The 12,857-nt window shown below is 41.3% G+C and overlaps 1 protein-coding gene across 2 annotated transcripts in view; it reads left to right on the top strand.

The window, feature by feature from the left end:
* The first annotated feature begins 204 nt into the window (after positions 1-204).
* tln1 (talin 1) overlaps positions 205-12,857 on the top strand; it is a 40,424-nt gene continuing 27,771 nt past the window's right edge. For both annotated transcript variants that reach the window (XM_079551328.1, XM_079551329.1), the window contains exons 1-2: positions 205-490; positions 11,655-11,817. In XM_079551328.1, the coding sequence (XP_079407454.1) occupies positions 11,688-11,817 (130 nt within the window). In that variant the 5' untranslated portion in view covers positions 205-490; positions 11,655-11,687. The remainder of the gene's footprint in view (positions 491-11,654; positions 11,818-12,857) is intronic.

The raw sequence follows: 12,857 nt of genomic DNA, 5'->3' as shown, positions 1-12,857 counted from the left end.
AGTGAGTAATTAAGTAAGTAATTAAGTAAGTAAGTAGTTGTAGAATCACCCATGAGTGAAATGTAGGCCATATGATTAGGCTACATGTTTGGTTCATATATTGTTGTGATATAATGTAATTTTACTGTTTCATAGGATGGGTAAAACACAGCGCACGCACATTTAAAACTCTGCGATGTTTTTGCTCGGTTTCACTGTGGGGCTGTATCACTGCAGCCGTGGCTCGTGCGCGGACAGAGGGGTGAGAAGCATGGGTGATGCACCGCCCTGCCGTAGCACAGCGGTACAGCGACAAGGCCCGCCGCTAGGGTGGAGTTAGCACCACCACCACCGCCACTGCCGAAAGCGGATAAGGAGGGGAACTCGAGAAAAATCGCTATCTGGCTGTTCCCCCTCGCTGTAACCATAGTAATCTTGGGAAACTTCAATTACCATCTTGATTTTTGGAGCTCAGGAACCGGGGGACGGCAACAGGACAATACACGTTCAGGTCAGAAGCATCGATTTCTTACATTTTCGAAGTTTGTAAAGTTTCCTCCATTCTAGACGCGCTTGACGTCACCGCCAGACCTATGTGGAGGGCAAAGACGCCTGTCAAGTCCCTTCACCGAGCATTTCTAAAATGATCTGCTTTTGGAAACACGATGCCATATACTGATGTTTGCTGTGGTGTTAACGGTACTCATGGGTTTTGTCTGATGTCTGGTTCGCCCAGAGGCGTCACTCCGACAGCCTTTGCCCCACATACCTACACGCATACAAATGTAGCCTACGGTATGAGGCATCGGGGCTGCACGTCAGCAACTGTGAGAATCCACCGAGAAAAACGCCACAGAGAGGACAGTGTGGAGAGGGAGGGTGTCCAGATGGAAGAGTTGCACTTTAAAAGTTTGTAGCATGGCCACACCATGTGTCCAGGTCATAGCTGTCTTCTTCAGGTTGACATATTGACTTTTGACCTTATATCTTTTGTCTTCCTGTTGCGAGCTTGACAAACAATGCTCGGCGTGTTCTGCAGCTCTTACACGAAAAGTCTCGCCTCTGGGTGTAAGTTTTCGCACCGCTGTGATGTGGCGCGCGAGTTTGCGACACTACTGAAGAATTTGCGCAGATAACTTTTATTTCAGGCTGTAAAGTGTATACGCCGCCAGAATGCAAGTTAGTAATTGAAAACACACCAGAAGCTCCGGTGAGTCTGGTGTGAACTGTGAAGGATGTGGGCTTAATAGTAGCTTGCGCTCGCGGCTGCAGGGCTTGTTGCTTAGGCCCAGGCTGCATGTTTGCACATGATATGCCTGAGCCTCTGCGCACTATTGTTTCTCCCATCACACCAGGTACAAGTACAGTATGACCTGATGAGCTGCAGTGGCAAAACAAGGCTTCATTACTTTTTAGGTGCTCCATGTTTCTGTGCTCCATTAACATGCTGTTTACAACTATGTGAATAAACAGTTTATGTAAGACCAAAACACAATATGCCTATATCCAGAAGTTGCATCAAATTTCTCTTTTTTATAATCTTTATGACAAGCTATGCTAAGATCATGTATGTTATTATTGTCATGAGCCTAATATATGTTATAATATTCCTGCTAAACAGGCATTTGTGTTACACCAACTACATTTTTATTGACCCTGCCCTAAACCACCCAGTTTAGTAATACAGTACGAGGCAATAATGAGTGAAGATGGGCTTAAATGCATAAATATCTTAAATGTTGGTCACTTCCTGTTTTCAAAAAACACTGCAGTGCTGGGAAGGCATAAACAGTCTGTGGCTTTGTTTAAATATAATACTCTTTTTTTCATCCTTTTCTTTTTATATATTTACTGAAATGTATTATATATTTACCTTTAGCCCAGCATTTTTTCAGATTTACCACAGTACATAATATCATCATAAACACAATTATATCACTTGTGTAACCTCTGGACAGAGAAGACTAGGCCTTTATTTCACCTCCTATTGAATGCACATGGAGGATGTGAAATCAGAGCCTAAAATAATTTTAGTGTTCAGGTCTCAGTCGAGTCGACAGAGGTGTTTGGTGTCAGTGGCTTATGTCAGGACCCACACATTCCTCTTAAGGAGACCTGCTTTTCATTCCAGGCTTATGGAGAAATTGGCCTCCAATGTGTTCACTCAGCCGTATTTGGTAAAGGCAACATGTGCTGTCACTCCCTCAGCACCATGACTTTTTCTAAATGTTTCTAATAGAGATACACATAGTCATAATGTGACAATAGAAGGTTATTCGCTGTTGAGGTCTTTTTTTGCTCATTATTTTTCTTGTGTAATCCATTTCCTGTTTCTAAAAATACATTTCTTTTTGCATTTAGATGTTAAATCTAGCAGAACTGTATTCTTGTTCCCCTTGGTTGCATGATTGATTAAACTCTGCCATAAATGACCTGTATAGGTTGCATTAATGCTCTAGAATTTGGTCATAATCTCGGGTGGAGGGCATGTGCTAATACAACTCTATGGGAAAGATGCAGTCAGAAATATCCAAACCAAAAAATGACAAATGTTTTACCTGATCATTGTTTGATAGTGATGGGATTCACATCCCGCCATATAATTTTTATGACTGAAAATCCTTTCTACTGGCTAACATCAAGCACATCCTTTTGTATATTGTCACCACTTTGGGACACACAGAGAAAATAATTGACTTAAGTTTTCGTGCAAGACCAAATAAATCAGTGTTTTAGCAACACAACAGGCAATTGTTGATCCAGTTATGGAGACTGCAATACAAAAAAGCTTTGTATTGCACAAGACAACCCAAACATTTTTAATTCGCCCAGTATCACACAGTGTCACAAGTTAATTGAGGAATACCAGGATACAGTTGTAACCCCGCCCCAAACACAAAACTCCTCAATGGATCATTCTTCTAGGATTAACTTTAACTGTGTTATTCCAACACATTTTCTAAAGCTTCTAAACCTGTGTGGCCTACATTAGACCAAACACCGTATGTCCTTTGATGCTGTCTAATGACCACAGCTCACGTGCATGAATGTGCTGTAAGTCTTGATCATAGACTGACATGGCTCGGTCCCTCAGCTGACTGCGGATTGACCTGTAAGAGCTGGAGCTGTACTGCATGACATACCATAGTAATGGAGGCTGTGGGTCTGCCCTGTGTGTAGTTATGGCAACACATGGTTTCAAAAAACTATTGGGCTCTGCACTAATCAATTGAACAGATGACCTTCTATTGGGGCTGGGCGATGTGATGACAAAAATCGAACCGTGATTTGATCCCTGTGATGATCTGCTGATTTGGAGAGATTGTCATATTCAGTGGTATGTAATGCTGGTCTATTTTCTAAGGCAGACACTTTTCCCCACTCACTCCTGCTACTGGTTAACCTGGCAAGAGACAGATTGATACATATTACAGTGCTAATAACATTACATTAGCACTGATAACAGTCCAGTGCAAATGTTTTTTTGTTGCTGTTTTTTTGTTTTTACCTCAAATCCATTAAGTATTTAGTTTTGAAAGTCTGTGGCAGCATACCTTATGTTTGTCTTCACCACTTTGTAAAAGTGCTTCCCCCCAAATGTTACACCTTCCTTCTCACAGCAATACTGGCAAATTGGTCCAAATGGCCCAAACCACTGGTGGTTTTCAGGCAGATCAGCGGGAGCAGGCCAAGAGGGACTCTCGGGTGTTTGTGACCTCACAAATACCGTGAGACTTCAGCTAAGCAAGGTTAACTACTCGTCATGCTGTGATTGACTGACAGGCAGATTCCATCATTCACAATGAAGTGTGAAGTTTCAGAAGCAGCCGATGGCTTTATTTACTTCTTAAAATATCAAGTGACTAATTGCACATGAATCGTGATAAAATGGGGCGTCTTAGAAATGAGAGGTTGGCAGTTCGATTCCTGACTCCCGAATGAATTTCACTACCGGGATCAATTAAATATACAGTACCTTAAAGCAGTACTAAGCAACGTGTTTACCTTAATAAATCCTTTACGTAGTCCCTGTGGGGGTAATACAAGTGTTTATGGGATGATTGGAGGGTCTTTCATCTCCCCCTGGTGTCTCTGGCCAGAAAACCATGTTTGCAACTTGACTGCCCCCGGTGCGGAGAAAGCAATACACACTAATGGAATCACGAAGAAGAAGCTAACATGCTAACGGGCAAAGCTAACTGGGGGCTAACGTCACTTTAAACAGTATTTACAGCCAAGTTTGATTGAAAAAAAATATTTCCGTTGTATAATTGGATGCACAGTAACCCTCTCTCCCTTCGCCTTTCCTGTCAGCGTAGTATTTACTCTCCAAGACAATTAATAAATAAAAAAATCGTAACTTGCTACTACACCTGCAGTTGCGCTTATGGCCTCTAGGGGGAAGAGTTACTTAGTACTGCTTTAACCTTAAGACCCTTCACCCACCGCCTGCCGATGGTGCAGTTTTGTAGTCTCGCTTCCGTCAGTCAACCCCACGGCAGCTGTGGCTACAATAGTAGCTTTCCACCACCAAGTATGAAGTGAGGGAATAATGATAACTTAATGGCTTCCACTTAATTATGCTTATGCGTATTATGCTTTACAAGCCTGTGTTCCCAAGTTTCTCAAAGCACAGCACTAGTCATTATTCATTCACGCCATTCCCTGTGGTGGTAAACTAAACAGTAATTAGTGAGATGTGACAGTAATTAATTGTTTTAACAATTGCAAGCTCTGACTTGTATTGCATTGCATAAAAATCATTTGTCGTTGTTTTTTTTAAATAATTTCTGAAACACAGGAAATGTCTCTAAGCAGACTCGTTGGATGTCTCCCTCTGTAGTACACTGCCTCTGATTGTAGATGAGATTTTATCATCTTTTGCTGCATCTGAACATAACTCTTTTCCACTGGGACTTGCTGCATCTAGTGCTTGAGCTGGCTGCCAATTACTGACTGTGTAATACAGACTTCCTTTTTTCTTCTGTGAATGTGTATTTCAGACAGTCTATCCTCTCCATTCACTTGGTCTTTATTATTCAAGTTTGTCACATCTTACAGTCTGGGCAGATCTGCCCTCTTGCAATAGCACAGAGGTAAATATAGCTGCGAGGACAATACACAGTGTCTCTGTGGTGGGCCTGATGCTGGTATTCCAGAGGAATGTAACATGAATTACTGGGCAGGAGAGGAGGCAGCTCTGCAGCTACTATAGTTCTTCTTCATGTGAGTGACACTGTCAGACCAAGATCTTTTTGTAGTATAAACTCCCCAACAACAAGCCCGTGTATGTTCATTATGTGAAACATAAACCGTAGCCTCTGTGTTTCTGTAGTGGCCACGGCTTGTTGTACTTATATTTAGTAACATATTTGTAGCCTGTCCTCAGTTGAGTTCAGTGCTGGTTTAGTGCAGCTTCTACATCCAGATGTGCTTCTGAGTTTACACTGCAGAGCTCCCATAGCAGTTTACAGCTTCTTTTCACATGTGGTTGCTCTGTTAGTTTACAGTGTTTGCTCGTTGGCAGCTCTGTGGTTCCAAGGAAAAAGGTGAATTTGACACGGCAGAATTGGTGTGTAATTGAGTGTTTCAATTATCTGGTTTTCAAGTTGGATCCAACAAAAGTAACCTCTCTATCATGTGAAGCTGAATTATAATGTGAATGACTGCTGCGTGGATGCTTAGGTCTAATACAGCCGTTGTTTGACTAGCATGAGGCTGCAAAGTTCAAACTGCTGCCATGCCATCTCATTGTTCAAATAGGCTTTTTTATTGTCATACGCGGGAGCAGCTGTGTCCACTTACCTGTGACATGCCCTGGTACAGTTGCTAATTTTAGGCAGGTTAAGAAATTCACACAGAAAATACCAAAAACTACAGCCAAGCTACATGACATATTGAATCATGATTTGCTAGTTTGGAGAGAGCGTCTGAGACCATCTGCTCTAAGCTCAAACATACGCCGAGCTGCTTCTACTTTTGGTCAGCTTCCCTAATGCTCTGGGTGTCTGATAGGTTGATTTGAATTTCAATCACAGTGAAGTGAACGGGCAGAAGAAGCAAATTATCCTATTTATTAGTAAATAAAATGGAAATTGTGACCCTCATTTCTAATATACCACTAAAAACCTGCATTCAGTAATTGTATGCACTCGATTGCATGATGTATTAAATAAGTCCAAGGTGTGTCAGGTCTCACATCATGTACTCTTCTCTGACAAACAGAGCATGCAACAGCTGAAGCTCCATCAAGACCAATGACTTGTGAGGGCTGAGGGCTTGGTCAACTTCATCACGATGCAATGTCTTAGTCTCAGACAAAATGTAAAAATTTGGTGACAGGCCAGAGAATGTGTGCTGCCAACTGCAGATCTGTAGAGGACAGTCTTTGGCAGTCAGTTCCCCACACAATACTTCATCAGCACCCTTCCTATATTGTGGTTAAATGAAGTTAGACCTGCTATTCTTATTTCACCCTATGGAAATAGCCTTGGCTGTCACAGACGGTGCCCAAATGATGTGATATCAATAATGCCCACACAATTTTGCAGGAAATATGAGATAGTTGTTTTAGGACCATGCCACTCCCTATTTCCTGTGACTCAATGTCATCTTTTTTGTCACCAATGCTCTTCGTGACTCTGTGTCATTACAAATAATATATCAAACCAGACATATTGCCCAACGGGGACATTGAAGTACACCTTAACACTCCAGGACCAATTGTTTTCAGGGTTTCTAGTAAGTTTTCTGGATGAAATGTATACCTAACCATGGAGACAGTTCAATCAGAAATGAAGACCTACCAGAAACCACTGGGATAGTAATTAAAGGCGTTATGCTAATTACCCAAACAGCCATGGTCAAATACGCACTAATATCAACTTTTTTTTACATATAAAGTTGCATAATGCACCTTTGATGTGGAATAAGATGATACTTACTCGCCTGGCAAGTCCAGAATGATACCTCTCTGTATGTTTTATACACGGGGATATCAGTCAGGGCAAGAAACCCCTGGATTGTCACTCAAGCCAAACTCAAACCAATCAGTGAAATCAGATCAATTTATTTGCCGTTAAATGTTAGCGAGCAGCGTCACTCTTGAGACGTGGAAGTCTCCTCAATAGCGATCTCTGGATGACGCACAGTAGAGCCGATAGGTTTTTTTCTATCCATCCATTTTCTTCCGCTTTATCCGGGGCCGGGTCGCGGGGGCAGCAGTCTCAGCAGAGATGCCCAGACTTCCCGATCCACGCACACCTCCTCCAGCTGTTCTGGGGGGACCCCGAGGGGACACCAGGCCAGCTCAGAGAATAGTCCCACCAGCGTGTCCTGGGTCTTCCACGAGGCCTCTTCCCGATAGGACATGCCCGGAACACCTGCGATCTTGTCCTTTCGGTCATTACCCAAATCTCATGACCATAGGTGAGGGTGGGAACAACATAGATCGATCGGCAAAGCTTCGGAAGAGCTTTGCCCCCCGACTCGGCTCCCTCTTCACCACAACAGTCCGATACAGCGACCGCATCACTGCTGACGCAGCACTGATCCGTCTATCGATCTCACGCTCCATCCGTCCCTCACTCGTGAACACGACCCAGAGATACTTGTTTTTTTTTCCTCATCCTCGGTGGCAAATACATCTGTCCTTCACTGATTGGTTTACTCCGCTTCCTGTTTGATTGCATATGTGTCAACTCTGAGTAGACCTACATCGCTGGTACAGTAAGATGTGCACAGGGCAACTCCAATAAATATTTATGGTGCATTCCAGACAAATGGTAACTGGTAAATTGGGAAAAAAATGCCTTGGAACTCCACTCAAACTCGCAATTACAACTTGTAAGCTCGGAGATGTCCAGAGAGTTCGGACAGTAAGACAGCAGTGGCAGTTAATGATAAAACTGTAGCATAACCAGTGCACCAGTGAAGTGAACTTTTTTTGAAATATATGTTTGTTACATTCATGTAACGTTAGCATCTTGTTAGATAACTGTTGTAGCATTAGCTGTTTTGTTTACATACAACGCTCTCAGATCGTAAGTCATTTTCAAGTGAGAAAATACCAGTTGCCTGGAACGCACCATTAGTTTGTAAAATATGTAGCAGACCTCGTGTTTTTATGTGGCTGCCGCTTTGTTATTTAGTATCTTTTTAGTTCAAACCACCTTTGGTTCGTACAGTTTGGCGAGAGCAGCACAAGATGCATTTGTGTGTGTTTTGCAGGCAAGGTTAGTGAAATTAATTGTGACAAAAATAGGCTTAAAAGTGATTAAAAAGCATATTTGATTATGATATATGTTACTTCTACATTTAGTAATGAAAGTGACATTGCTCAAATTTGAAAATACAAAACATTTTGTCAAATGCATTTGATCACATGTTTTTGATTTTTTTTTCTCAGAAGCTCCGGCTCTGAAATAAATCTATTTATAGTAAACATATACTAGGGCTGGGCGATATAAGATATTGAAGATATATCGATATATTTTTAAATGAGATATGGAATTAGACCACATCGCATCGATATAGTTCAAATTCAGATAAGCTATGAAGTTAATAAAAAGAAACGGGTAATCTCAAGCTGATGTTTAAGTGTATCTTAAACTGAGCATTTTACTTTGTTATCTCTTAATATATAAATGCTGCCCTCACAAAAAGATTGACCTATTTTATTTTATAGGCAATTTTATTCAAGATATTTTTTTATTTAAATGTGTATCTTACGGCACTTTGTTATACAGTGTTTATGTTTACATTTTATGTGAGTTTTCAATAAATTTACTTGTATTTGGCTATGACTTTGACTAAACATTTCATTTCAGAGCTTTCACTTTGCAGAAAAAATAGAGATATACTGTATATCGTATATCGATATTCAACCTAAATATATCGGGATATGACTTTTGGTCCATATCACCCAGCCCTAACATAAACACTACTGCTCAAAAGTTTGGGGTCACTTAAAATGTCCTTATTTTTGAAAGAAATATAACATTATATAACATAAAATTAATCAGAAATACAGTGTAGACATTGTTAATGTTGTAAATGCCTGTTCTAGCTGGAAATGGGTGATTTTTAATGGAATACCTGCATAGGTGCAGAGGCGCATTTCTAGCAACCATCGCTCCAGTGTTCTAATGGTACACTGTGTTAAAAGGTAATTGATGATTAGAAAACCCTCATGCAATTATGCTAGCACTGCTGAAAACTGTTGTTCTGATTAGAGAAACTATAGAACCGACCTGGGTGACCTATAACGTTGTAACAGTAGTGTATATACAGTACATATACACATACACTACTCAAAAAAAATAAAGGAAACACTTGAACAAGACTTTGTAGCTTAAAGTGTTCCCTTTATTTGTATATACAATGAAGGGAACACTTGGACATGTGCTACATGTGTTGTTATGTAAAGGGAGCCATTACAAGGAGGCTGAAGAGCCGCAGGTTTCAGACTGCTGATGTAGGGGAACGATTTAGTTTTTTCAATTTGTTTTGTTTGTGGCATTAAAAATAGTGTATCTGGGCATTAAATTAGCGTTGCATTTGACTTGCTACCTTCAGTGTAAATCCTGTATCAGGGGTGTTTATGATCGGTTAATAAACTGATGAGCTTAATTATTTACAAAGAAATCTAAATTAATTGTTCTGCTGCGTATAAGGGACCTTTTGAATTGGCTGTTATTGTTTAGATATACAAGCCTATAATTTGGTTTTAGTTAATAATTCACCTTTTATGATTATTTACTGGAAAAAAAACACTGTTTTTATATGAAATGTCGTGTACAACAGCATCAGACTGGTGGTTAACAGTTAATCGATAATCACTTTTACTGTTGTTGTTATTTTGACTATTCTGAGCATGCGGCAAACAACGGTGTTTGGTCAGAAAGTATTTAATGTTTTTTAGTATTAGAAATGGTTCTGCGTAATTCCTGTATTAATTGAATGATGTCTGTTGTTTAAGGACAGTGTAGTCAGCAGCTTGTCCTTTGCTTTTACATTTCTTAACCCCGGGTTCCTCTTATCAGTTCCACAGTGCAAAAAAAAAAAGGAAATGCTCTTCTCTGGTGCCGTGTGATAAATAATTGTAGCATTGTATTTCCAGTGAGTAATCAGAAACAACAGTGACATGTTTCTAAATTTGGAAGATGTTTCAGTCGGATGCCGGTGCCACTTTTATTCATCTCCCACAGTCCAAGCTAAGAATATATTGGATAAATCGTATTGTCTTTGAGGCGTGTCACTTTTTATATTTCTGAACTAAAAGCAACAATTATGTAATAGACTCATGGCTGCCGGACTATCTTTGCTCTCTTGTCCATGAAGATGACTTGGCTTGTATTGCAGCACTGTTGTTTGGAAGTCTGACCACGCTTTTCCTCAGCAACTGAAGTAATTGCTGTTGTGACCCGGCACTTCCTCTTTGCTGGGTGGAGCTGCAGGAATTTGTGCAACATTTTTTTGCTACTCCCTTAAGATTTTTTTGAGAGTGTTGAACCCATGACAGTTGAGAGTTCTTGCAGTTCACCGGCAGATGAATGGTTAGAACTGTTCTCTTGCATGTGTTTTTTTTTTTCTCTCTCTCCCTCCCTCTCTCTCTCTTATTAAAGCCTTGAAAGGAAACTTCAAAACCGTCTCAAACACCTGAATCAGCTTTTAGACCTGTGTGTCACTGACCACCTTTTTCTCTGGCCATGTGGAGTGTGCTACCATTTACGCTGAATAAACAGGATACACTGCCCCCCAGCTGAAACATGGGAGCATGCGAATGGCTCTGATGCCCTTATATGGTGGTGGAGGGATTTTTGAAACAGGAAATGACATCACAACATCAGAGTGGGAATCGCTGTCATTCCAGGGGAAAGACAGGCCCAACTTTGTCTGGGAAAGAAGCTGCAGATTAGTCCTCAACTCCACCAAAGTGAAATCGCTGGTTCAATGTTATTTCATAAGTGACGAAAGCTGCTGAGGCACTGGGCGGTGTTGTGTATGAGCATGTTGTGCTGAATAACAGTGACTCTCCCACAGTAACAACCACTGTTATGTGGGTTTGAGGTTTCAGATATATTTTTAGTGTTTCTTCTTATGTATTGTCTTGTATGTGCGTTCCTTCTTTTCTACCACAGTCGGCAGTAATGTAGTGAGTGTAAACTGAAGCGGTTGGGCCTATAACTCTAGCGCCTCCCTGCTATGTTGTCATGGTGGAGCCAGAGAAAGGAGGAACTACCAGTGATACAGGGTCAGCAGGACGTGAGGCAGAGGGTGGCAGGGTGTCTGTGTTGTGACATTTAATCTCCCCAAACGTCGCAAGCAGCACATGTCACACTGTTTCATAAGGCCGCCCTGTCACTACACTGCTCTCTGCTGCCACGGCCACGCTAGAAACTTAAAAAAGAAACCTGCTTCATTTCTATCTCTTCCTCTGTAGCTGGACTCATGCTAGTCATTTATAGCTTGTGGGTTTCTTAAGAGAGAAGTTTCGTTCGACTCGTACCTCATTATGCTGAGAATGTTTGCTGTATAGACAAAATAACTTGATAAGAACATCGGTAAACATAACTGTCTGTTCTGAAACTAAACTAAAATCTATTTAAAACAGAAAAATGTTTATTTAGTATTTAAAATGCGTAAACCTGATCACTCTTCTCTGTTGGATGCAGGAGTGACTTGGGTGGAGGTGCACAGCAGCAGTCATGGTGGCCCTGTCACTAAAGATTGGCGTGGGCAACGTGGTGAAGACCATGCAGTTTGAGCCCTCCACCATGGTGTACGACGCCTGCCGCATCATCAGAGAGAGAGTGCCTGAAGCGCAGCTCGGCCAGCGTGAGTGATGCACAGATCAGAGGGTCATTATGCCCTCCATAAGAGCTTTATTGTATATGGAAGTTATTTCATTACCACTTCTATTCCTGGTGCACTCATTCACAAAGTCACACTCTGCAGGAAACCACACCTCAGGACTGGCACAACTAAATTAATATCAGTGCAAACATAATTAACTTTGTTTAATTAGCTCATTTAGAAATGTTTTATGTTTTTTTACCCTGACACAAGTGTATGTTATTCTGCCTTAAAGCTGCCCTCAGTTGCTCCATTTTGGAGTCTCCATGGTTGCATTCCCGCATTGCATCGCTAGATGCTCCTCACCATGTAAACACAAATACGTGCAGAGATCGCAAATGTTTGAAGCAGCAGAAGCAGCAACAATTAGCGGCTAACACAGTCAGAGTTTAGCAATGATGGCTAACGCAGTCAGAGTTTAGCATTAGCGGCTAACACAGTCAGAGTTTAACATTAGCGGCTTACACAGTCAGAGTTTAGCATTAGCGGCTAACACAGTCAGAGTTTAGCATTAGCGGCTAACACAGTCAGAGTTTAGCATTAGCGGCTAGCACGGTCAGAGTTTAGCATTAGCGGCTTACACGGTCATAGTTTAGCATTAGCGGCTAGCACAGTCAGAGTTTAGCATTAGCGGCTAACACGGTCAGAGTTTAGCATTAGCGGCTTACACGGTCAGAGTTTAGCATTAGCGGCTAGCACAGTCAGAGTTTAGCATTAGCGGCTAACACAGTCAGAGTTTAGCATTAGCGGCTAGCACAGTCAGAGTTTAGCATTAGTGGCTAACACAGTCAGAGTTTAGCATTAGTGGCTAACACAGTCAGATTATGACAGAAGTTTACAAAAGATCCTGAACTGACAAACGTCTGACAGACCTGCTCTGATGCAGATGAAATCCTCATGAAATGTCTGTCTGTTTAATAATCCAATATCTACAGGTCTTTTTTCTCTTTAAGATTACAAAGGCACCGGGAGGCTGTGAGGCGTTCAAGGGTTGCGGGGATTAAAAGTTCTGCACTGTAAAT

Source organism: Gobius niger (genome assembly GCF_951799975.1).
Source record: "Gobius niger genome assembly, chromosome: 2".
Classification (NCBI taxonomy): Eukaryota; Metazoa; Chordata; class Actinopteri; order Gobiiformes; family Gobiidae; genus Gobius; species Gobius niger.
This window is presented reverse-complemented; position numbering and strand designations above follow the sequence as displayed.